General features: G+C 41.5%; 1 protein-coding gene across 1 annotated transcript in view; it reads right to left on the minus strand.

Moving 5' to 3' along the window:
• The window catches only part of LOC117498885 (interleukin-1 receptor accessory protein-like 1-B), a 170,849-nt gene that overhangs the window by 73,194 nt on the left and 70,248 nt on the right, over positions 1-27,407 (minus strand). The window contains exons 4-5 of the mRNA XM_034151044.1: positions 18,232-18,418; positions 16,521-16,674 (exon numbers count right to left, since the gene is read on the minus strand). Coding sequence (XP_034006935.1) covers positions 16,521-16,674; positions 18,232-18,418 — 341 coding nt within the window. The remainder of the gene's footprint in view (positions 1-16,520; positions 16,675-18,231; positions 18,419-27,407) is intronic.

The following is a 27,407-nucleotide window of genomic DNA, read 5'->3' on the forward strand; positions in this document are numbered from 1 at the left end:
GACTTGTTGCATAGCAACAGGTGCAGGTACTTCCTCCACACATGCCTCTGATACTGTAAGTGTCTGTAGTTTGAGAAAGAGATGCCAGGTTGACACAGGGTCATACATCACATGCAATTACATGACACCCTGTTGAGTTCTGTCCTTTACAGCGTCACACTGGAGAACATGTGACTTTTGATTGAGGCTTAAATGCCAGCTGGCTTTCATGAATGATGACGAGGCGGCAGGTGTGATGTTAAACTTCAAAAGAAGGTTATCAAACTTCCCAGATGATTCATAAACTTTACAGATGAAATCCAATATTTTCACATTACTGTTGATGGGGGTTAAAGTAAATGCTTCAGACCAAATTACACAAAAAGCACCCAAAGTGAATCCCTGATTCTAAATGAGACCCTATTATGCTTTTAGGGTCTTTCCATTCCTGTAGCGTGTATAGGTTTTGGTGAATGTAAATAGTCTGCAGTGAAAGCACTATGTAACACTCGTCCTTGTCGTTATTTATTGTTGTTATATTTGGTGGTAAACTACACTCCAATCTTTTTTAATAAACATTTCAATTTTCAAATGGTAGCAATTGTAACATGAAATTTCCCCCCAGGGATCAATATCGTTTTCCTGGTTGCCGTTTAAACACACTAATAGCTGGCCTTAGTTTAAACTCAGGAGATGGTCCTCCCAGGCTCCGCGGCACTAAACTGTGTTAATGTGCCGCTTCTTTTGCTTTCTCGGCCTACAGAACACATTAACATGCTGGGAAGCTTTCGCCTCTGCAGGGGGAATTGTATTCCTGCAGCATGAAAACAACAGAAAGCCAAGTGAATTATATTTTTAAAAAAAGAGACAAAATGGAAAATATGTAACAGGCTCGGTGTAAAGAGTGAGCTTGACACTTAATAGACTTTTTACAAGACCACAGAAGAAATAATGGAGTTTCACCACACTCAGAAAGCCGATTTCTCCAATTTCCAACAAGCATGAATATGAGAAACTAATACAGACGGCGGAGATTTCAATAACGCTGGGTCGAGGAAAAATGTACTATAGATACATACACTTTCTTTCATATACTGCGTTCTCAGCAAGCATTTTGTCTTAGCTTTAAATGTAACTACTCAACAGGCAATACCTTGAAGTACAAGCCTGTTGAGTAGTTACATTCCCTGTAATTAAAAAGTGAATTAATCTTGAGTGCTGTCTGCCTGTCATAAATTCTTCCCATTTTTTCTCCCAGCAGCCTGCTTTCCAGTTCCCCTCGAAACATTTATTCACAGCAATCAATAGGGGTATTACTATGTATATATCGCAGTGGGAATCAGTTTGACAGGTTGCCTTTGGCAGTGCTACACTTCCCACTTTGCACATGTTCTCCTCCAAAATGGCCGTCTCTAGATCTAAATGTGGATGTGGGTTAGGGGAAGCTGGGAGTAACATGTGTGGGAGTGTTCGAGCAGAGGGCCGTTTAGATTTGTCAAATGTTTGAGAAAAAGTTACAGAAACACAAAGAGACTTGCAGGAAGGAAGAGGAGAAGAAAACACAGCGAATGCGACGAGTTCTGCTTACTTGAACGTTTGAAATAACGTGAAAGAAAGTTGCAATTAGGCAGATGTGTAAACCGAGGCTGTGTGCTGTAATTAATCATGATTGCGTTAATTACACTTTGTTTTTCTGCCATAATGAGCTCTGAAATGAGACAAACAGCAGAGGAAAAAAATACAGAAAAGGAGGGATCTGATGCCAAATGACACACTGCAGCCTCACAGTTGCTATATTGAGATTTCATTGCTGTGGATATTAAAAAATGTCAATTCTCTCCCTGAGGCAAATAACTCCTCTCTGATTCCCGCTACACCAGCAGAGTGAATTATTTCTCGGCTCCGTCTGTAAAAACTTGTCTTTTAAGTCCATTATTTCCCTATTTTCCATAAGCAAAGCCATGTCTGATACAATCTTTTAATTAAGATTTTACAAGTTGCTTTCTCGAGCTTTTCTAATTTTTTGTGTTACAGCACGCTTCCCAGGACAAATTATATTATCATTGTTCGGTGGCAGTTCATACATCTCGAAGATCTCTTCTGTGGTGAGGAGTGCTTTTTTTATTTACCCTGTGCTGCAAGAAAATTCACAATATACTAATAACAATATACGGAGGATCCCATCTCTAATAGATATTGTTTTTAAATTCGGTGAAGTTATTATCGCTGCATATTTGAATTGTATTAATAACAAATAAAAGTGATTCAAATGATCAAAATGGTGGATTACTTTGACTTACATTGTTCTTCTTATTGACAGCCCAGTCAAATTGATGGTTAATTGTGCTTTTAGAAATCACGAAACACTAAGTAATATATTGTACTTTGCGACTTTATAATATAAGTAAATATGAAGTTGGATTATTTTGCCACTGAATGGCTATGTGCCTTTATTTCAATGCCACAAATAATTGATATTAATAATGCATAAAGAAATTATATCATGCACGAAAAAAAATTCAGTCAGTTTTATTCAATATGTTTACATGCAATATTGGTAATAATTCATACAAAACAAGTAAGTCACCCAATTATTTTAATTAAACTTGGTGTGTTTTTATGATTAAGTTAAACTTAAGACACAAAGTCATTACTGTAACAGAAAAACAGTTGACCGAATAATTCATGGGAACAAGAATGCATGTCTTTACACGTGTAAAATAGAGAGTACATGCTATTGTTATAAAAAGATAACTAATGCTAATTGTTATCATTACGCATGACTTATCTGTGACTATGTAAAATCTTGTAGTCCTATCTCTTCTTGCATATGATACAAAATGATGCACTGCCTGTAAGTACAGTTTATATATTTACTCTGCATTTACTGTACAAAGGGTTGCTAAATAACATAATATACTGTCGCCGCTTACATAAGCCACTTCTATCAACCTGCCTGCCAATTAAGTGTCAGCTTGTCTGGCAGACGCCTCTGTTATGCTCTTTAAAAGCTAAATAGATTTTTATGTTTTTTTAAAATGGGGCCCTATTCGGTTTTGGGGTTTTTCCATCTCTATAGTGTTATATAGGTTTGTGTGCATGTAAATGGTTTGTAAAGGTTATAATCCCAAAGCTTCTTCCAGAGGGAGTTTCGCTTTAAACATTTTTTTATACCATGAATAGAGAAAAAACATGTTGCCCAATTAGGAAAAGGGCCTAATCCACCCATTGTGTCCAATTGACCACTGTATGAAATCCATACTAAGCTTCAAGGCATGCTTAACTGCATGCTTAACTGTCCAGATAATTGTGCAGATAAGTTTTATTGCTACTATAATCTTTGCCTCTGTTATGTACTAGAGTCTGTTGCATCCTCCGTTTCTCTACATGCGGACAAATACAAACTAGACTTGAACAAACATGTACCCCTCCCACACAAACAAGCAGGGTCAGTCAAATATTGGCATTTGACTTAAGGTCTGATCGCTGGTGCTTGAAATGTTTTCAGCCGTGTTTTTGGCGCTCGTCTCAGCGCTAAAACATCCTTTGGAATGTGCATTGAATATAGCACAAACCCTCTGAATTATTCATCAAAGCTGCTGCAAACATACCTCTGGAAAGAAATATCATTAAACCAGCCAGGCTCAAGCACTTCCATAAACAAGGATTTGATCGTCATTAATAATACAGAAGCCCTCAAATGGATGTTACATAAGCAGTAAAGAAATCCTTGGTAAAACTAAAAGTGTTAGATTGAAAAGCAACCGAAATCATGCTGCTGCCTTAGAAGCCATTGCATTTTGACTTGTAAAGTATTATCTGTGTTATTGAATTCCCAAAAATACGACGCCAACGACTGTGAAGCTTCATTTAACCTCAAATGCTGCACACTCTTTTTTTAAATATCCTTGTGCAGAATGACTAATGACATCTAGTGAATCACTGTTATCTGCCAGCGCAGCTGCTTTTGTCATGTGCAAGTCGGCTCCAAAAGATAGACGCCTTTTGGTTATTTTGGAGCAGGTGTTCGGTAACTACATTTCATTTTTTTTCCTGGCTGATATTGACTGTGTCCTTTTTTGTGTTAAGAGCGTATGCTCTTTGCTACAGCAGCATTGTTATTGTTACCCCTGCCAGCTAAAAGGTGCTCCCTCTTGTAAGTCAGTAACCTCCCACTCCCCTTACAAACAGCCTTAAACCCTCCAAAACACAGAGGCTCTGTTTTTCCTTAATGACAAACAAAGCGGTTGGCACAGAGGCTTCTCAACCATCTATTTATTATTTGTCCTGGTCACCCATTCATTGCATCCGCCCAACCTGACCAGCCCCCCGTTTAAAAACCTGTGTATATTTGACTTGAACTCTATTCCAACCTCCTCCTCCTCCACTTGTTGCCAGCGGCCTGTTTAATTCCTGCCATTTCTGCACACTGGTCCCCTATTGCCGAGCTACGAATCCCCCCCGCCCAGCTACGCCAACAAGCCTCCCATCCCCCTTCCTTCTCCCCTCCCTCACCCCCTCTTCCTTCCTCTCAACCCCTTTGCCAGTGGCCCTGCAAATCTCCGGAGGCAGGCAGTGCCAAGCGTTCCAGCTGTTTAAACAGGTCAGCGGTTGGTGTCTGGTGCCAGCCGGGCCGGGGTAGCTGTGCCACTGTGGTGCCCTACATCGGGGGTTTGTGCTAACCCCCCCCAAATCCGTTATCCTCAAGGGAGATGCAGCAAAAAACGGTAAACTGTACTGGGGCTCAGCTGAGAAATGCTGGATTTACACGCATTTATTATTGAGTCTTCTTTTACAGACGTTTTATTCAAACATAAAAGACGACTTTACCTTTGACCCTCAATTTATATTTTAGTCCCGGATATTGTAAAGGCTGTTAGTTCCTTGGAGACATCAAAGTATTCTTTATATTACACATTTAAGGAGAAATAAAATCACATTATCTTTCTTAAACATCAGCATAAAATGTTACGTCAGATGATCATGACCTGACGGGTGTTTTATACCGTGAAACCCTATTTTTAAGTATTTTCAAGCAAAAAGGACAGTGTGCAGATTTCTCACGACAGGGATAGTTTTTGAAACCTATTGGAATAAAATGGAACAGATTGTTGGGCTGCAGAAATTCTCCATTATTCCTCAGTTGTGTCTGCATTTCTTGGTGGAATAACATTGTGGCACTGTGAATCAGGAACACCTTGAACACGCTGGTTGCATGCTATTTTTGCAGAACCTGCGCCTCAGTTTCAAAGAGGCTTAAATCTTGCATATATTTCTCTCCCTGCTGCCTTCATCTATGTATAGCACATCTCCCCTGGATGACTGTAGGGGATTTAAAAGGTGAAATCAATAACAGCTCACAGCTTTTACCTTTAGGGTCACTTTAGTTCATGGAAAGAGCAAGTTGTCCTCAGAGTTTGAACACACCTATTGCTTTTTTGTGCTTCTACTGTGACATGTCTCCATGCTTTAATGTTCAAAAAGGTCTTTATTTTTCTCATACTGCCTGTGCTGCAGGACCTCTTTTCACCCTCTGTCTAAAACCAGAGCCCAGTCAGATGGGTCCGCTGCTAGCCGCCCGTTGCGTAAAGAGGCTAAAAAGGACCTACAGTAACTGAGAGTTATAATCCTCAGCGAGTTTGTCACTAGGAAGGATACCTTTACATTAAAGATATTATTTTTTGTAAAACAGAGACAAATAGATCTGTCATTGAGACAAGACAAGAGGGAGAAACACAAAGACAAAAGCCCTCTCTAACGCCACATAGGGGAGGCACTTAGTGCTAATGATAGGTCTGCACATATTGTAAGAGATAGTTCACTGAAATTACAATATCATTTACACATGCTCCAGATCTGTCACAGAGAGCTGAGATGTATTACAGTACATCTAGCTCTCTAAGCCCACAACTCCATGTGAGATGAATATGAATTAAGCGTATTTGAAGTCTCCTCATCGAGTATGTGGGGGTGGCTTCTCTCTCTATCTCACACACACTCCTCTCTTTTTCATATCTCTGCATGTGGCAAACACATTTCGCCCACAGACGCAGCTGACCAGCCACCTCTTCCCCCCTCGCGGACCTGAGCCTCTCGCCCACAGACATACCACATCAAAGTTAATTTCCGCTCTCGTTCAGATGATCGAGCAGAGTGAGAGTGAGGTCCTGGCTCTGCTGACCTGTGTGATGAGGCCGCGCACGGCAGACAGTGACACCCAAATGGGAAATCATGCATGTGCACGTGAAACTATTCTGGCTTGATACCTTTATTATTGTAAAGCATGGCAGTGGCACTCCTTAGGGCCAAAGCGCAAGATCAGTTTTCACCATCGCAATCAATACGCCGCCCACAGACTCTATACGTCCCACATATGAGGTAATAATCACTCATGGTGGGCGGTGCGGCTGTTTCAGACCAGGCACAGGAATTTAATTGGTTGCTCTAGCTGTCAAGAAGAGCAGGGACCTTTTGATTTGGCCAGACTGTCCCACAGTGAGCATTAATTGGACAAATCATGAGGGAAACGCAATACTTAAAGTTTGCATTGCATTGTATATTGTGGTTCCCCAAAAGTAACACAAAGTAATCAGGTTACACTACTTTAATATTTTGACACTCAGATTACGATCCATTTTTTTACATGCTACTAGTAATTGTAATGGAATACATTTTAAAGTAAACCGCCCAACTCTGGTAACCAGATATAGGGAGGGCAGAAGAAGACAAAAAACAGGGAAAAAACAGAAGAGAAAACAGTATGGCAGACAGAGAGTAAACCACTTCTGCTGAAGTTTGCCTATGGCAAAGTACAGCCAAGTCTCCTCCAATAATACAAATGCAACCCAAGCAAGCCTCAGACAACCTTCGCTATACGAGTTACCTGAATGCAACTTGTTAGCAAGAAATGATCCTACCTGTGAAACACACATCACCTAAATTATATATAAATTATGCTTTTTGTGGTTTTCCCTTTCCTGTAGTGTGTTATATAGGTTTCTGTGCATGTAAATGGTTAGCAAAGGCTAAAATCCCCAAACTCCATCCAGAGGGAGTTTCTCTCCAACACACTCCCGCCTCCATTGGACTCTTTGTCCATGGAGTATGTTTATTTCCAGAACATCACCAAGGAACATTCACATTTCTATTAGCTAGCACTCCAACGCACTTCTACGTGATAAGCAGTTGACCAATCACAACAGAGCCGGCCAGCTAGCCAATGAAACCAGGCTCTGGTTTCAGACAGAGGGTGAAAAGAGGTGCTGCAACACAGGCAGTATGAGACAAAATAAAGAGCTTTTTGAACATTAAAGCATGGAGACATGTCACAGTAGAGACACTAAATACTAAAAATGACAAAAAGCGAATTCCTCTATATTTCTTGATTTTTGAACTTTTGGTCTGCCACATCCTTTATGTTGCAACCATTACCTGCGTGAGGCCAATAAACAACAGCTTTCATCTTGGCTTAAAATATCCATCTTCCATGCTTGGCAGGTTACTGCTAGGATAAATGGGCACATACAGTAGATGGCCTGTATGCACTATACTGTACCATTATAGAAGTGACAGCTAAATGTATACTGAACGGCACAAATCATTCTTTAATTGTAACCTTTGTAGCTCACTTCAACCACTATTCACTCCTGAGGCACTAACTCTTGAAGGAAAATTGCTCTGAAATGTCACCCCCCCCCCCATCACTGATCCCACCCCACCATTATTTTCCTCTCAATCTCTCATTGTAAACTCGCCGTCTGTATTTTTTTGGTTGTGAGAAACATTGTGCTATCTCATAAATAAATAAAAAGCCTTGCAATGCTGTAACTACGCCCGGAGTCACTGGGCTGCCTCCGCCCCCCCCCCCCTCCTTTTAAACTTCAACATAAGCCCGCTTTAGTGCCATTAAAATAACTTGTCATGACAGTGTAGCCTGGGAGCAGTGCAATCAATTTCCATTACATCAAGGCCCAACTGGGCATCGCCACTGAACTAAGCGCTGGTAAGCAATCTCCCTGACCGAGGGTGGTGGGTGGGTGTGTGTGTGTGTGTGTGTGGGTGGGTGTGTGTGTGTGTGTGTGTGTGTGTGTGTGTGTGTGTGTGTGTGTGTGTGTGTGTGTGTGTGTGTGTGTGTGTGTGTGTGTGTGTGTGTGTGTGTGTGTGTGTGTGTGTGTGTGTGTGTGTGTGTGTGTGTGTGTGTGTGTGTACAGTTTACAGTGTGTGAAGGAGCAAGGACGGGGGAGAAGGGAGGGAGAACTTGACAACTCCAACACAAGCCTTTCCTCCATGTTTCCTGCCTTACCAGTAGAGGGACTAGAAATAATAATAGTCTCTTTTTCAATGTATTCATAGGGACCGTTTTACCATCATAACATCGTGTGAAATGATCACCGTCTGAACAATCCAGCTTGGTGCAGCGAGTCTCTCTCCCCGAAGTGATTTAGAATGCACCTTTTGTAAAAGACCAATCTGCAACTAATTAACATCAGAGTAATTTATGCCACCAAATAGATTTTTTGCTCAATATAAATTATGCAAGATTCCCCTCCGCAGTCCCTTCGCAGCCTTCTTATCTCTCGGCGGGAATCAGTGGATTGACACGTGGCTGAAGTGTCCTTGATGGGGCGCTTCTACAAACTGCCAGAGATAGGGATGGCAGGGAAAGAGGTAGAGAACATCTTCAAGGCTACACTCATGTACTCGTGGCCTTTAGAGGAGCCACACATCTTAAATCACTAAAAAATAACTTCATAACAGAAGTACAGACACTTCAACAAAAAATAAATACAGATGCATTTCTAAAAAGCAATAAGACATCTTTTCAAATCGCTTAATGTGGTAACTTGCTACACATGACTGTGGTGTGGAATAAAATGAACACTAGTTTAGCACTGATTTTCACATCTCCAACGCGAAGGCACTAAGTGAGTGCTAATTAGCAGAGTGAAGGCATTAATTATGTTACACGTCATCTTAATTAGCGATCCCAGATGTACGATGTGTCAGGGGAACATTTGTAAGCACAGTTTGCTTATTGATAGATATTTGATAAGATGTATGACGACAGAAAAGGTGATAGACAATGTAGAGATCCTAAATCAACTCTTTATTCTACACCCTCTGTAACCCATTTGCATGCATGTTATTTCTTATGTATTAAAAAAAGAGTAGAATAAATATACACGCTTCAGCTGTCTAAGAAAGCAATACTCATCAAAAGCACCTGTCAAATCACGAGGAATATGTCAAATAGCTGCCCACTGTTAGTAATTAGGGCCTGTAAGCTCTTGATCCCACTTTCATGCAGAGGGATTATTGTCATGGATTCGGTCTTCCTTTTCAAAAAGAAAAAAGCCCAATCAATGTGCTGCAAGAGAACCAAAGGCACCAGACCACCTGACCTTTTTGCAAAATGTTTACACCATCTGTTCAAACCGGCATCACATCTGTTGCTTGGCGTCACCTGCTCCGTGAAGACCGTGTCTCTGAGGCGAAGAGGTTTCACTCAAAACTGTTTTGGGTTTGGATTTCGATACTCACGCTGATTTAATCACACGTTCACAAAGACCAGCACAAGCGAATGTGTCAGGATGACACAAACAATAAGAGCACCTGCCAGTTTTTGAGCTCCACAGCTTAAAAAAGAAAAAAGCATCAGCACATGTAGAGAATAAATAGATGGTAGTGGATGTTATGATGAATCCTTTTCATCATCTGCGAGTGTGTGGGAGAGAAACCCCCTCTGGAGGGAACACAGGGATTTTAGCCTTTGCAGACCATTTACATGCACAGAAACCTATATAACACACTAGAGGAAAGGGAAGACCACAAAAAGCATCATAGTGCCTATTGAAACACTTGGTGAGGGAAATGAAAAGATCCCTCACCAAGCAGCCGATGTCAACAGCTAGTCTTCGACAATCTCTTGCAAGAACATTGCACACATCCACAAACCTTCACACACAATCCTTTAAAACACATGCACCCATTGTTTTCTATTGGATGTTTACCACAGGTGGTGTGCCGCGCTTCACTGCTCAGTGCAATATGCCACTGTTCTACTTCCTCCATAAAGCAGTCGTTTTAAAATCCCATTCATCCCTCTGTTACTGTACCCTGACGACGACTCCGCTCTGTATGGCATGACACGCTCAGTGTATGCTGCACTTTACTTTCTGCTCCATTACATAAAGGGCACACTATTTCTACATTGCAAGTGAACTGCCATTGGATGTAAATCATGCACTGCAGAGTCTCTCTGGGAACAATTTCTCGGGATACTAGGTGACATAATGTGTCTCAAGCAATAGCTGGGGTTAACTCTACGGTATATGCAACAAAACTGTGAATGAAAAGAATAATCAAACAGATTTTTTGTGTCCTGATGATTCCGTTCCATATAATCCGAAACTCTCCCAGCTAGACTCTAAGAGCCCTGATACTTAGCAATACAAATGTATTAAACCTCCAGTCCATCCTGCCTAGTCCTGTGTCCTAAATCTTGTGACAAAACGCCAGGGGAGATAGTCCTTTGTTTGCTTAAAACAGCATTTGTGCCCAGAAAGTGCCACCTCATCAAACAGGGGGACAACTGATCAAAGTCATCTCACCTTGTGGAAAGCTGGCCAAGTCAAACTAATTCCTGGATCTCCTCCTCGGCAGTTTGTTCATGGGGGCTCGGATCTGCCAGGCCGTGCCAAGAAAAACAGGCATCCAGAAAAACGTTGCCAAATACCTGTCACTGTTGCTCAGGAGCAAACAATACCACGCAAACAGACGGACGACCTTAGGATATACAGGGAAATAGACCCAGGGAGACATTTTTCCAGGATTTAGGGATTCAAAACCTCCTTTTTATGTAAGTCAAAACACATGTTTGACAGCAATACACACATTTCAGTAAAATTACATCCTGTACCGATACAGTCACCACATAACCACTCCACGGTGAGAACACTGTGCTCTGCAGAGGCTTCATGCTCACATACTCTCCCCTGTTTCCGCCCACTTTCTCCCCTGCTGGAAGCTCGGCAATCACATCTCCTGTGTGCTGCTCCTGTGATGGCGCCAGCAGGTGGAAACCCACCGGGATGCTGAGTGTGCACTACAGTGTACACACACTGTGCTGCTGGATTGATCAGAGCACAGGGCCGAGTTGACTCACCGGGGTTGGGTAGTGATGGCAGGGGAACGCATAACAAACAGCCTGCCAAACCACCGGGGGACGGGGGCATCGCTGAAGACATTGAGTTATGGCCGGCAGCCGGACACAGGGTACTATAGCACGGACTGGAAAGTGTACAGCAAAGTGCAAAACGCATTGTTCCTCAGTGAATGCATTATGATCCGGTCCATCTCTTATTCTGCATTGATCTTACTTGTCCAACTTATATTCAATGAGCTTTTGTTCACTTTAGAAGTATGAGATGGTATCATAATTTGTTTGCAGAAACAAGAAGAAGGATAAGAAGAAGGCAATGCAAATAACAAAGCCCAATTTGAGACTCTCCATTATTGGCTCTAAAGGAAAGCCTCAGGTCTGCCTTTCACCTCTGATTGATATTTGGTCTTGACCAGGGTGTGAGAGTATGGCAGAGGTGGGACGTGACAAATGGCAAGACAAGAGCTGAGGCAGGAAAAAGGAGGTGATAAAAAGATTGTACCATAAATCTTATAATACTAACACTATAATAATAAAACTACCTTGCCATTTCATATTCATTCTTTGCCGATTTATTCCCAATGGCAATGTCAAATGTTAAATGTGCATGGGATGTCCTCCATTGACTCTCATCCATTCATTCTTTAGAACATAAGCAGCAAAGCACGTGACAAAAATGATATTTCTAATTCAACGAAAATCCATCCATCATGCTTTAAGAGCTCTTCACTCAGCTTTAAGTGCATTTCATAACACTGCTCGCACCTCGTAGGGAATCTGCATGCTGACAGTGAACTGTGCGTCACGCTGGAGACCATTGTTCCATCTATGTTTATCATTTATCATTATTCCCTAGAATAGTAAAAATGAACAAAGCATTGAGATCCTTTAACTATCTATGTCTATTTCTTGTTGGGAACATCCATATAGTGTATATGCACAATTAATAGCTACAACTATTACAAAAATGCCATGCTATAAAGAATAACAAGTCTCTAAGAGTTCAATGCACCATTGGCCAAAGAAGCAGACAATTAATTCAAATTCAATGAGATTTACAGAATAATGACAAGCATCTTATCTTATAAGTATGTTCCCAATTAAAGTGACATAATATCAAAGGAAATGATACAAACTCTACTAAAACCTCATCAAGCCCCCACTGAGTGCACAATGAGCAGGTGGATTCACCAGGATTACTTTCTGAATCCACTCAGTGCATGCTCTTCTTTTTTCCACCAGCACCGTGGGCAGATTAATTATCTTCCATCAATTAAAGGGGGCAATTATATTCCAACCTCCTTCATATGGTAATGAGTCAACTCCGGGATGGGAGAGGAAATGTGTAATGGCCACCAAATGGTGCTGGCAGGAGATCTACCGTAAGGAATAGAGGTGTAAGAGAGGCCATATTGAAGGATAGAGAGGACCTGTTACCTACCAAATACGTTCATAATGTGCATGATTTAATACTGAAAACATATTTAAAGTTAACTAAACTCCACCACTGGTCCATGTATCATCAAAACAAGTACCATATGTATTTGTAATCACATTTGGAGTCATTTGGTGCTCCTTATACTGAAGCATACAAAATCAATGTGCCTCAGGTTTAACAGCATTCATCATTGTGACAGCATTGCATATATTATAGGTAAATCTAATATTGAAAAACAAACAAAAGTGTACCCCTTAACCTCGGGTGCCCAAAGTGTGTTATGATCACAGTCTGGTAGCGTCACTAGCCTGCTGTCAAGTTTTCTAGCTAAAACAGACAAGTAGAAAACATACTAACATCTATTTCACCTTTTATTCGGTTGAACTGAATACAAATACACATATTATTGGCCAAAGAATAAAGATGGGAGGTAGAACAAAAGTTATTTGGGTTTCTTTATCTGGATTATGACATGCAATATATTATAGTCACAATATGCAAATGCCAAATACTCTCCAAATAACTACCAAGAAGGGCGAGGGTTATCAAAGAAGGAATCAGAGTCCTTCATTTCCGACAAAAACCTGTGCAAATTATTGTTCCCTCCTTTAAAGTCATGTTCAAAACTTGTCGTGCACTTTCGTTATTCCCTGTCTACATTTTCAGAAAATAGCCTGGAGCTTACAAAATGCACAACAGAACACACACATCAAGGGAAAAGCTCCCATCATTCAAAGCAGTGGATGAGCTGAGGAGGCAAAACGGTTTCATTACATTTCCAACCAGTCCAATCTCTGCTCAATAATGTTTCATAAAAAGCAAGACCCTGATAAGGACTTCATAAAATCTTATGAGTGCATCAGCTAATTTAAGAGGAAGGAGATCTTTTTTGATTGTTTTCAACCTCTCATTAGTTATTTAGAAGCTCGCCCCTTTCTGTTCCTCAACCTCTCATTGCGTGCAGGTTCAAAATAAGTAAAGGAGGTTAGCAGCATTGGTCCCAGCTCATTAGCTACACTGACAGTCTGTTTTACACAGTTGCTACTCCCCTGTATATATATATATTTTTTTATTTCATCACTTTATTCTACTGCGTTTAATATAACACATCAAACGCCGCACCTTACAAGGAAGTCATAAAACCGCAACATGTATTTACAAATGAATGTCACTTTCAATTACCTGGCGAGAGAGCTCATTATGATTTTAGTGGCGCTCATTATAATCACACACAATCGGACTTTTTGTCCCTTTGCACTGCTGTGAGTGAGTCATACGGTGGTATTGATAAAGAGGGAAGAGACAGGGGGTTTGATGGGGATTTGGAATATCTGTGGGAGGTTGAGGATAATATCTACATTATATAGATTTTAAAAAGAAAGTACATGTTCTGCTTCTGTCGTCTTAGCCTTCCACCTTTAGGGAAACGTTCCTTTTCCATCTGTGCTCACCAGGAGGTGAAATACATTCAGTTCAAGGTATTTCAATTGGTACCAGCAGTGATTGGTCAAACAGATGTGGTATCATATCCCATTTAATAATATGTTGATGTATTGGGAATTGAGAGGGCTGACAATGACCAAAACAGTTTCACTTTATTGCACACAATAAATGTGTATTACAGCTTTTGGTGGACACTGATTCATTATGAAATCATTGGATCTATTAATATCAGTATATGTCAGAATATTAGGTTTGGTTAAAGCCAGTAAATTGAAAAGATCATAAAATCTACATTTTCTGGTCCAAACACCGTGCACTGAGTTCTTTCAAAGAGCAAATCTCCCTTCTTTTAAGGATACGTTGTGTTTCATGTGCACTGAAGCAGCCACAGCAGACAGAAAGAGAAAATAGATCAAAATAATGTGGTAGTTAGCATGATCAGAACAGCCACCGTGGCTGCACAAAAGAAAGAAAAACACCACGTCCGAAAGCTCAAAACTTTCTTCAATCGAAGACATTCAGCCTTAAAAAAAGCACTGCAAGTTCAGAATAGAACAATGAGGACTTGTGTAACACTTTGTATAACACTGTACACTTTGTTACCTCAAGGCGAAATGGTATCTTGTCATTTACAGTGAGAGTTAACTTTGGTCTCTCTTTTCAGTTCAATAAAATATACTTCAAATGTAAAAACAACTTCAACTGTGGACTTTAACCGAAAGGTTGCAGTATTTTCTGCATGAAATTACAAGTAAAAATCACTAAAACATCAAATTAACTCGATGTATATCCATATATCTAGTTTCTTTATTGCAGGTTTGGAAAAGCGGAGCCTTTCATTGGGCGAGAGGCAGTGTACCATCGACCCTCGACAGGTTGCCAGAGTTTATCAAAAGGCCAAAAAGAGACACATTCACACTACAGACCGACTCGATGTGGGAGTAAACCCAGACAGACACATGTGGACGAGTATCTTTCTTTCTGAGAAAACCATAAATGCCATGGCCCAATCATCAATCATCTTCTGCCACCTCTTTTAAAATGCTTAATGTCTCCAAAGTAGATAGAGAGATTAAGACTAGTCCCCCCAGGATGACATTTTGAGGCTGGTGAGAAAATGATTTATGGCTTAGCTCGCCCCTCACTGGAGTCTGTCTTTGTCTCTTTAAAGGAGACTATAAAGTGTAATCAAGACGCGGTTACAGCAAACACTTTGTCTGACCCTCACGCCCACAATGCAACAGCCCCTGTATCCATCCAAGAACCTCTCCACTTCTCTCTGTTTGTTTCAGTCGGCGTTATCCGGCGTTTGTTCGCATCCTTGCAGACGTAAGTCACCATATCAAAATCGAGCTCAGCCAAATCTCTCACAAAGACGGAGAGGAGCTGTTGTTGTTTGAATAGCCTGAGAAAACTTTTTTACTCAAATGAATGTGAGCTCCACTTTTCTAAGTTATAGGTCCTTTTTAAATTGAGTAAGAGATATGACTTTAACGTGGTCTTTGTGTTATTTCTATGATGTCAGGTCACATTTAACGTGTGGAAGAACGTGGATATACTACGTGGCCATATTATGGGTTTCTCCCTTTGCTGTATTATGGTTAAAAGGCTTACATAGTGGTCTGCCATTCTCACCCACATACTCCCTGACATCTCTATGGAACACAGCCGGCCAACTAACCAATCAGAGCAGACTGGGCTCTGGTTCCAGACAGAGGGTGAACAGAGGTGATGCAGCACAGGCAGTGTGAGAAAAATAAAGAGCTTTTTGAACATTAAAGTATGGAGACATGTCCCAGTAGAGACACTACATACTAATATGAACTTGAAAATTGGCATTAAAGGGCCCCTTCAGGTCGATATATTGATCCTTAATTTAAATAAACGTTTAACACTCAGGGCAACATCTACAACTATTTTCCAATCAGGTACCCTAAAAAGTGTGTATAATTAAGTCGTAAAATTCCCTGCTCTACAGCGCCTGCTAGGTCAACCTGTCTGTGGCGGTGTCAGTGCGAGGCAATCTGTCACCCACTTTAGGTTCAAGCTTAAATATTTTAACAGCCTTAAGAAAAAGTGCTGATGTGGCTCTGTGTGAAATCCACTACTTAGCAATTAAAGCGGCCCTAGCAGTCACAGAGAGACAGTGACGCCGTTGAGCGCGACACCTTGGGAAAAGGTGCACAGATCAGCTTTAAAAACCTTCAGTTCTTTAACGAGAATGTTTTTTTTTTGTTACAGACAATGTTTACATAGGCCTGAGCAACAATGACAATATCCTTTTTTGGAAATAGTTTGTGTCCCTGGGCAAGACACTTCACCGCAAATTGCTCCTGTGGCGATTGTCCACAGTACTGAATGTATGTACTGTAAGTCGCTTTGGATACAAGCGTCTAACAAATGACATGTCATGTAATGTAAAAGACACAACTTAACAAAATGAACAGGAGATGACTCTGCAATCAAACGATGTGCAGCATTGAAGAGAGTCTTCCTTACCTGTGACGGACAGCTCAGTCGTCCTTCTTACCAAAAAGTTCCCAAACTCTAATTCGCAGGTGTAATTCCCAATGTCATCTTCTCGTACGTCCTTGATGGAGAGAGTGTCCCTTTTCCTTTCTATGGTTTGTCTCCACTGCTTTGGTTTGCATTCCTTTATTATGTAAACACAGGGTACAAAATGTAAAAATAAAGAAAATGCAGTGTTTGAAGTGTCAAAATCGGCAGGAATACGCTTTTATTTAACATGAAACTCTTCTAGTTGTATGAACTTTAGGCATATTGAAGATAAATCCAAAGAGAGTCCTATTTTACTAAACCTGCTTTTATAAAGAGCGGCTTTTCACACAGCTATGGTAAAAAGAGTTATTGCTTACATTTGTTCGGTGCATTCTTGCTGCACACTAACATCCTTTAAAAAATATGTTTGGGTGATGAACGGCTGTTTATCATTCCGAGGGAGGACTACTAATCTTGATTGAATTGCATCAGCTACTCTTAAATTAATTACTCAGTTAATGTATAAGTTCTTAGTAGTTTTTCAACATTCTTTAATGTATAAAGTGTCTAGCTTTATTTCAACCCCATAGAAAGCAGTTAAAGGTGGGGTAGGTCATTTTGGAGAAACCAGCTCGAGTGCGCTAGAATTTGAAAATACACAACCGGAGAAAATCTGCCACTTCCTTATAGAGCCCCTCCTCCAACACACACGAACGCGCACATGACCAATGAGGGCACGAGATAAGTTTGTGCACAGATGGAAGGCTGACAGGCAGGTAGGCCATCCAGTTATTTTAGCCGGGCCGGCTCAGATGATTGGTCGTGCTTTTTACAGTACTACGGCTTCCACAGATTACATTTTTTATGGATTTTTTGTCAAAGCACTTAATATATTCATTGCTATCGGGATGTTAAGAGCATTCCATGGAATATAACAAAAAGTGTATCTCGAGCCGGTTTCTCAAACTTACCTACCCCACCTTTAACTATGTAAACAGGAGGATACTTGAGCATTAAAAGCTCGTAAAGCACTTCTAAAATGGTTCAATTCCTTAGATTATGGTCATTTGTGTCCACTGCTGTCACACATTACAGTTTTTTGTCTTAAGGCAGATTTAGGGCCACAGAACACCTGAGGCAAAGGAAAACTGGGCCACTGTGGGATGGTTTCGAACTGTGGTCCAAGACAGGCCTCCCAGAATTAAATCAGCCCCCACTGACACAGCGAGAGCCAATAACCAGAGGGTGTGGAGCCCACAGTCATTATCTGCTACTTTAATTTGATTCAATGGGAAACTGAAGAAGCTTTTTGGCCACCTAATCCAGCACACTTTAACGTTTGATGAATTGGCCCCCCGAGCTCCGCCGAACAGCTCTATCAAAGTGGCCCGTTGGACACAAGGAGGTCTGCGCGGTTCAGTTACACTGTGGGCGTAGGAGAAAGCTAGATGTGCCTGTACACGGTGAATAGATTAATCTGTGTCAGATATATATTTATTTAATAAATGCTTCAAAAGTCACGGTGCTTGAAGTTCATTAAAATCTGAATGAAGCTGACCTTAACGAAGTTACTCCTCAGATAGCTCCCTATAAAGAAGCTTTTTAATAATGTGCGTGATGGGTTTCAGGTGACAGACAAAAACGGGGCGCCTCTGCCTTTTAAAGGAAATTAAATCAGTGGTTATTATTTGAGAGAAAGGGTGCATGTTACCTTGTACCACACGATATCCGGCTGCGCTCCTGGCTGTACATAATCATCGATGCCCGGGCAGGTGATGTCTTTGTTTTTGCTCAGTTCGGCCTTCTCAAAGAACCTCATTTTGGAGTTGAAGCAGAGGTCTGTGTCGTTCTCTGCCACCGTGAGAGACATGGACACCTTCATGCAGTATGTAGAGTTCCTGCAGAAAGGAAAAAAGAAAAGGTTAATGAATCAGTTGGAGAAAAGAAATCATAATGAAGTGTTGGCAGAAGAAAGCAAGCAAAAGCTGCCAGCAGTCCAGCTCCAGTTTCACATACACTCAAAGTCTCATTCATTAGATTACATATGAATAGCTAAATGCAGCAGAGGCAGATGTGTAGAAGCCTTCCTCTGGGAAAAAACATTAATTATTTCCACAATTCACAAGGGCTAAAACGGTTCTTTAGAATGTTGCACCATCATATCCAATATGACCCTTAATCCAGACAATTATAGACACATAGTGTGTGTATAAATACTGTATATAGTGTATATGTGTGTGTGTACAAGGGGAAGGGACACTGTCGGTAACATGCAGCGACAGCCTTGAATGTCAACAGCGCTCTGAGATTGATTGAGCGTTTTGTTTTCACGCGTTAAGCAGATACAGTGCGAGCTAGCAGAAAATTACTTGCTGCAATTGATGTACTGCAAATGCTCAGGTCATATACATAAAGAAGGGAATTTATAACGCGACGGGAGAATGGGAGTAAAATGCAAGATCACTTGTAATGTTTGAAGACTATATGCTTGCCTGGACTCACAGATACCGGGGCGTTTTTATCCACGGTGGAATAAACACTTCATTTTAACGCCTGGTGTATGCAGTATGGTGATTTGTGTTGCCCCTCTATTGGGAACACATGCCTTTAAATACTAAACCAATCTGTGTCGAGCTTTATCATGTGTAACCTTGTAGGGCATCAGAAAGGGATGCTTCACGGGTTACATGAGAAGTAAAGATGCAGCTGCTTGGCATTTACTTCTTTCCTGTTTGGGTCATTAATGAGACAGCGATTTTGAGATTGGATCTGTTGCTCGAGTAATTCACAGGACAGGACACAGGAGTCGATGAACACATTGATTCTCGGGAACGCTGTGCTATTTGAAGAGAGGGAAATAAAAGCAAAGGTCCTTTAATGATCGATGGGTTCAATAGGAGCACCTTTTCTTTGGTGAAAGCGGCTAAGAAGACAGTCATAATTGACAAGTACTCCAGCCCGAATGAAGGAAATCCCACCCCCCGCTGGTTAAAAGACCAAAGCAAATTGGCAGTGTTTAGGAAAATCTCATCGCTAATTTTCCAACTAAAGCTGGTTACACAAATTGAGCTGAACCAACAAACAATTACAAACATGTTAAATCCTAACATAATTGCGCTGCATTAACTGCCTCGTGGATTAGTACAGCACACACTGGTCTTAGCTACAGTGTCGGCAAACAATCCCTCGCCGCTCGAAACTGGCCGAGCACTCCCCCTTTACAGGGAGTGAGTGTGCCGTTGATGCAAATGTGACATGATGTGGAGATTATCCCAGACAACTCCTACCAGATGGACACCTGTGCAAATGAGATCCCACGGGAGCGCTCTCTTCCCTGCTAAATATTCTGGGCAGCACTGATAAACTGGAAGACAGAGAGAGGGAGAGAATTGTGTCATCTGCTCAGCAAGAGTGATCGATGGTGTGGGCCAACACTGTGTCCTACGATGTCTTTCCAACATTTCACATCCATCGTGACGCCTTTTGAGCCTGGAGAGCTAGGTGACTATTCACACAGGTGTAATATTCATGAAGACAATCCTAAGAACTAAAAATGATCTATATTCCAGTGACTTAAATACTACTGCACATACAGTGATAACAAGCTAGCTGATGCCATGGCGTTAATAGGTGACACTGTCTGTCAAATGTGTCAAACCGAAGGGGCTATGCAATGTCGTGGCAATGATAGATAGCATCCGGCGTACATCAGCTGGGAGAAGTGTCAGGCTGACAGATACTGTATGCAGCTGGAGGGCAGGCAGAGGACTGCAACACGCGGCATGAAATGATGTGCAATGGTCAGTAAGGAGTTAAGCAGCATGCTGAGAGGATTTTGATTGGCACACTGTGGGGAAACACTTCAGTAAAATATACCCATGGGATTTAGAAGTGGTTAAGCTCAGGGGTTAATTTGTAGATTTATGTATGAAGCCTAGGTAGTTAGATCCCTCCTAACAAAAAACATCCACTGTATTTTTATTTTATTCTATTGGCCGTCATTAAATCTAACTCACAGGGCAATAAAACCAGATGCAAACCTGCCCTTTATCTCAGCGACTGTTCGCTCTGATATTAAATAATAGGCAGCAGAATTGATTTGAAATCCTCCCGAGGATCCGGGGCACCTGTGGGGAAATTAATGAACTAACTTAATGAATCTGTTAATTAAAACAACTCCTCTCTAATAGAAAATGGATGATGAAATAATTGCGATTACTCATTAGAGCTTACTCTCAACTAACAATAACTGTCTCTGAGTATTGTCTCAGCGCACAGCACAAGGTTGATGAAAGGTTACCTGGGTATAATGTCATTACAGGGCAGTAAAATGAACCCACCACATATTAACCATTTACATATTTGATATAGGATGTTGACCTATGCTGTAAAATAACATGAAGGTCTTGAATCAGGACCTAGTCAGCATTTTAATTATAGATGAATGAGGTTTATGTTAATGCTGATGTCATAAAATACAAATCATTCACGAGGTAAATACTTGCAATAACTTTTAAATGCAAAAGTTTGAAAACTACCGTCTGTATATATCAACCTATTTCAAGAAGATTGTCATTGTTAATATGGCAGCATCCCAAATGTCTCATCGGCTTAAATGGTTTCGCTACCCAGCCAGGCACATCCTCCATCACCGCAGCTTTCTAAAACCGTCACAGGAATAGTCCTACTGTCATCAGGGCATCCGGCTCAGAAGACATATTGCTCAAATCTGCCAAATCATTACCGTGCTCCTGTTTGCTTGTCTGTGTCTACACTGTACATGCCAGGTTAAACTGAAAGATTGCAACTTATTGAATGCATGTTTTGTATTCAGTAAAGTATAGATATCATCTGTGAAGGAAGCTTCCACTTTTTATATGGACGCACTAGACAAGTCTGGTCTATCAGACTCTGGTTTCAGACAGAGGGTGAACGGAGATGCTGCAGCACAGGCAGTATGAGACATATAAAGAGCTTTTTGAACATCAAAGCATGGAGACATGTCACAGGAGAGACACTAAATGTAAATATGAACCTGAAAATGTTCTCTTTAAGGGACTCTCAACTACAGGGCCCAAGTGTATGAGCGACATTATTGGTCCATGTTGCTGCCTCTTACATCAGCATTTACCTGAGATTGGATTGAAATGTCGACCAGGGCTACATCAATGTGAAGGGTGGATGTAAAAACAGATCGTTGCTGAGAGGACACACACACTGCAGCTAATGCAGCCTGGCATGATTGGATGTGCATTGTCACTGCGGAGACAGACGTAACAACAGCTTTAGACAGGCAGCGAATCGTCAACATCAAACAATGGCGAAGACCAAGACTGACAAAACACTGAGAGGTCAGAAAAGTGGCCTCGATAAGGAGCTAGAGATTGAACCCGAGTATTTATATAAACATATATCATACAGCCTCCAGTACTCTGCACAGTGCCTTCCCTGCTGTCCACACCAAGCCAAGATTAACCCAGACCAAGACAGGGCCGGCCCAGTTATCCTAAATCAGTTTTTTTATGGTACCTGCATTATTTATGGCCAGAGCGAAGGTCATAGTAAGCAGTGGGAAGACTGGGATCCTACCTGTAGCGGCCGCTCATAACTCACCTGTCAGCTCTCGCACCAAGCCCGGGATGATTAAGCACCCCGGCTGCCCAAATCTGACTGTGGGCCAACTTGCTCCTACTTAGCCTCTGTCTACGAGTGTGGCACTTGTCTGCCATGCTGGAACAACCGACTCCCGCCATCCACCCCCCTTTCTCTTTACCTCCCTCTGCTTGGGGTTTGTCTCTGTCCATGCTTCCATTGCTGCCTGCTTCTCTCTTGTCTTGTAGTACACAATGTCTCAGGGAGGAAAACACACCACCTCTGCAGATAATGAAGTTTTGCCATGCTGGGAAAAAACTCATGCCTGCACCTGTCTGTGCTGTTATGAGGCAGGCACACACTCGCATTCACACATATGGATACGGAAGGATACACATGGAATAAAGACAAGCAGTATCTCTGCATTGTAGGAATAGGAATTGATTCACAATTTTGAACGAAGATGACTTATTTGGTTTAAATTGCAGCTAGACAAGATCATATGTATTTAACTAGATGTCTGAGTTTTTCCAAACATCGGCAGGTTTTTATTTAAAATGGATGCTTACTTTAGTGACTTAAATGACATGGTAAAACACGAGAGGAGTACATTAGGGCTAGCATTCATGAAAAGACCTTAAAGAGTAATTACATTTCCAGTGAAGACCCTCTTGAAGCTCTTAAAGGACCCCAAGGAGTCCTAAAACTCTGGTTATAAAAATACACACTGCAGTATACATATACATCCGCAAAATCAATAATCTCATCGCATAATCCTGCAAAAAACGAATATATTTTCCAACAATACTGAGATCTCCTGCTTGTTAATCTCAAGCTGACTGAAGCACCTCTTGTGTGCAAATGTATTAGTCGAGTTGATGCCTTCAGGGATCTCATTTCCCATTCCACGACATCCCCCACTCATCGTTATGCTAGCAACCTGATTTCATAACAAGAACAAACAATTTGTCTCCATTGTATTCTACTCTAACTCTGTCATGACCTTATTCATTGGTCCCTGGGCCCTGTGGGGGTAATGTATGAGCAGCCATACTGCTCTGCATATCAAATGCAAAACCTTTTCTTACTAGCAATGTGTCTGCAGGAGAGGGCTGTTGCATTGAGTGTAGAGGTGAAAAGATGTAAACTGGTCATAGTTAATCAAACAATGTAGGTTTGTTGTTATGTTTACTTGCTTTTTGGCCACTTGATCTTTCAATTATTATTATACGCTCACTGTTAGGATACAGGCAAGAGGTGAGTCCTCTCTAATATACCCCTGGCTGATAGCTGTGGTATTGCAGTTGTCTCCACCGTTCAGTTCAGCAGGAAGAGAGGGGAAGCAGGGAGGCGTCAGGGAGGGGGGAGGAAAAGTTGGCTGTGGTGCCAAAGTGACTGTGCTTGGGGAATGGTATTTCTGACATTTGTCTGGCAGATAAAAACCACCATCAGATATGAGGAAGAGAAGGTCAGTGTCCCCGCTATCAGATCGTGATGGTTTGGCATCTTGTTTGATGACTTGCTCTGCTCAGGAGAGCCAAGAGGTTGGCGCTGAGCATGTGAACGAAAGAAAAATCCCTCCGTTGGGATGTGGAAATAATGTATTTAACCTGGGTGTAAATGTGTGTCTAAGAATAACATACAACCCTGGAAATAAATAAACTAAGGTTGGTCACATTTGGCCTTCTGGTCAGGAGCCATTTTAGCTCGGCTTAATCAAATGGAATCAAGCATGGGACAAATGTCCAATCAGAACGAGCGTGAAGGCCATGCATTGTAATTGGCTGAGAGCATAATGCCATAATGTAGGCCCATGGTGGATTACATTTGTATTCCTATTCTTCAAAAGAGTGCCCAACGTACATCAAAACGGGTATGCTGTAGGATCGAAGTCTGAAAAGTGCAATTTCATAAAGACATGTATCCATTCAGCATACTAAAATATTTAGTTTTTGATTTGGCCCATGAAAATATCCAATATCCTTTTACAGTTATTGAAAACTTAAATATATATCTGGAATATACCAATATTGTATGGGGTACTCAAGAGTGTGCACTCTGCTATTTGGGCCTCATTCTCCTGTTGCCATTTCTCAATGATTTGCCTGGAAATGAAAGAAATACGAAGAATTTTAACTACATGGAAAAAAAAGTGAATCAGAAATCTTTAACTTGGAATAAGTCAAGGTTGTGTCTTCCCCACATTGATATCACAAGTCAATAAGTGCTTCTGGTTTTTTCCATATTATGTTAAGCCCCGATCAATGGTCGGGAACTGAATTGCTCACTCACAGCTGAATATCTATACTATATAGGCTGATTAAAATGTCCGAGTGAAGCACTGCACAAATGCACAAAAAAGCCTTCCACTTAAATAGTGGACGTTCATTGATGAATTATAATGCCATGCACAGGGCTTTCAATACAACAACTGAAATGAAACAAAAAAGAGATGTTTTTGCACCTATGAAAAGAATAATCGGTTCAAAGGATGTAAACAAATCAGTATTTTAAATATACCTTTTCCCCATTTATTTGCTTCAGTAGATGGATGTTTTTTACCATCCAGCAGAGGCCCCAGAATGTGCACACTCACGCCATTGTAGCATCAGACATCCACACTGCATATCTGGCTAAGTTCACAGCGCTGCATCACAGGGCTGAATAAAGCACAGTGTGAAAGGTGGACTAAACCCAAACAGCAGCCCATACATCACCGAACAATGGCTGCTGGAAAAGCGCCTCCACTAACCCACATAGAGCCAACTAAAAGACTGTCCAAAGGCTGTGTTGACAGAGCAGGCTCTCTATACAGGTGTAAAGAATATAGGGGAGCATCATCAATAACCTCAAGACCGTGAATGAAGCACCTTTAAATCCATATCACACAATTAAAGAAAACTCCACCTGGGCACTGTGAATAACTGCTGCATTAGATCGAGCACCAACTCTCTCACAACCTCTAGAAGTAGTTTGGGAAAAGTCCTTCAGTCATTGCTGTAATGTGTGCTGCACTACTTTCTTGGATAATGTTTAACAACACCTTAGTGCACTATTAGTCTGAGGATAATGTCAACAAATCTCGGATGAATTTTCCCCAGTCAACAGAACTCTTCACTGATCTTTCTTGATCCTGTGAATTTTACTTTAATTCCCGTTTTAAATGTTCAAATATGTATTCAAATATATCCACAGCCAAACGATGGATTGGAGCAAAAAATGATACAGACATTTATGGATACCCTAAAGACTTTGGTGATCCCCTGAATTTCCATCTAAGAGGCCCTATTATGCTTTTTGGGGTTTTCCCTTCCCTGTGTTTTACAGTATATAGGTTTTTTTTAAATTCTAAAATCCCAAAGTTCCCTCAAGAGGGAGTTTCTCTCCCACCGACTCCCCTGCACTGTTTTGTGCAACATCTGGAGATTCCAAAATATTCAAAGAGAATGAATCCTAATTATCCAGACCCAATGAGCCAGATGCCAGAAGTTGAGGGTGGAGAATACCTTTGTTCGGATAACTAGATGAAAAAGCCACTTTTAATTTCATTGACTTCAAAACCCCATCCATATGGGCCTCATTTGGAAGAACCACCACTGATTAACATCCATCAGGGCCTCTTTGTTGCAGCCCTTCTCGTGAAGCTATTCCACAGAGCCACAGCTAACTGATTGTCTTCTGCCAGGTATCTTATAACTCCAACCTTATATTATACATCATCCATAACCGCTGGCAGCCCAAACCATCCATGCTGCTCCTTAGTCTAGCGTCTCTCATTGGCTCTGACAGCTGGGCTGGATCAATTGGACAGGTCCTGACTCGATCTGAATGACAGAGTGTTCCAGACGGCCTATTCTGACTGTCACTTCCCTGAGAGATCACCAGACACTCCTGCCGACCAATACTAACACAGGCAACATGGCTGCAGTCGGGAGCGGAGAGGAAGTGCTTTTCAAAGTGTGTGTGTTGTTGGGAGGTAACTAGTAATTGTACCTGAATACATTTTTTAAGTATCCTTCCCAACCCTGGTACCAGGTGAGGTCCAGTCCTCCATAAACAAATGGACACACACACACACACACATACAGATGTACTCCTATGTTATCCTCTCTTTGTCCTCTGCTGGTGACAGCCCACGCTTTGCAGGGCATGCAGGAAACCCATTAATAAGCCCGGGACTGTGGCAGCTTGCCAACACCGGTGAACGGGGTTAAAGGTGAAACATTAGCTACCTGCCAAAGAAGTGGGATTCTCCCTGCACTGCTACAGCTGTCCTTAATTTGACTCTGTACTCCCAGCACACTGCAAACAGATCGATACACTGAGGATATGGGTCTCTGTTTGGGCATTGGTTTGACCAGAAGTCAAGGTAAGTTGGTGATTGCACTTTATGGGCCAAGAACAATGCTCCTTTTTCACAGCTTCGGTCTCCTGAAACTGAATTAATAAAATGTAGAATGGCTGGAGACCCCACACTTAATAGCTTTTGACACAGCAAAGATGATTAGCGTGAAGTTGCTAAGCACTCCTACAGAAGCGTTAAAACCGGCATGTGATTGTATCAAAGCCGTAACAGACATCCATCAAATCAGTTTGCCCTGCTAATTTATGCTGCAGTTGAGCATAGAGGACAAAGCAATGGAGGAAATCATGCTACATTATGAAGAGAGGCTGGATGGAGAGATCAGTGACTTTAAAAGTCTGCAGAGAGCTGGCAGTGATTAAACTTCATGAGATTGAGGTGAGCATGAGGTGAGTGGTGGCTCTGGCACTGAAACAATGATACCCGCTCACTTACAGTACAGTGCACTGCAAACATGTTGCTACCCTTGCTGTTTTAAAAATAAGATTTATGTTATTATTTCCAAAACATCTACTCCCTTTTCATGTCCTGTTAGCCATACCGGCTTTTACTCTGATGTCTCATCCGTCAGCCAGGTAACAAAATAGCAGGAATTAGAAACGTTGTTATGCTAATAGGCTTACAGAGAGACTCTCAGCAGTGCTGAGGAGATAGTGGTATCCTCCAACTAACCGGATGACCTGGGTGTGTGTGTTTGTGTCACTCTTCTGCAGATGTTTTCGCTCTGCATACGACAGACCTCCTCAGGGGTAGGACATCTGAAAACCCTCGATTTGACACACATCACTCTCCATCTGCTCACTTCCACTCATGTACAGTATGTGGCCCACATCATATGTCCTTAATGCATGTGGATGTGTGTGTGTGTGTGTGTGTGTGTGTGTGTGTGTGTGTGTGTGTGTGTGTGTGTGTGTGTGTGTGTGTGTGTGTGT

Source organism: Trematomus bernacchii, unplaced genomic scaffold, assembly GCF_902827165.1.
Source record: "Trematomus bernacchii unplaced genomic scaffold, fTreBer1.1, whole genome shotgun sequence".
In the NCBI taxonomy this organism is placed as follows: domain Eukaryota; kingdom Metazoa; phylum Chordata; class Actinopteri; order Perciformes; family Nototheniidae; genus Trematomus; species Trematomus bernacchii.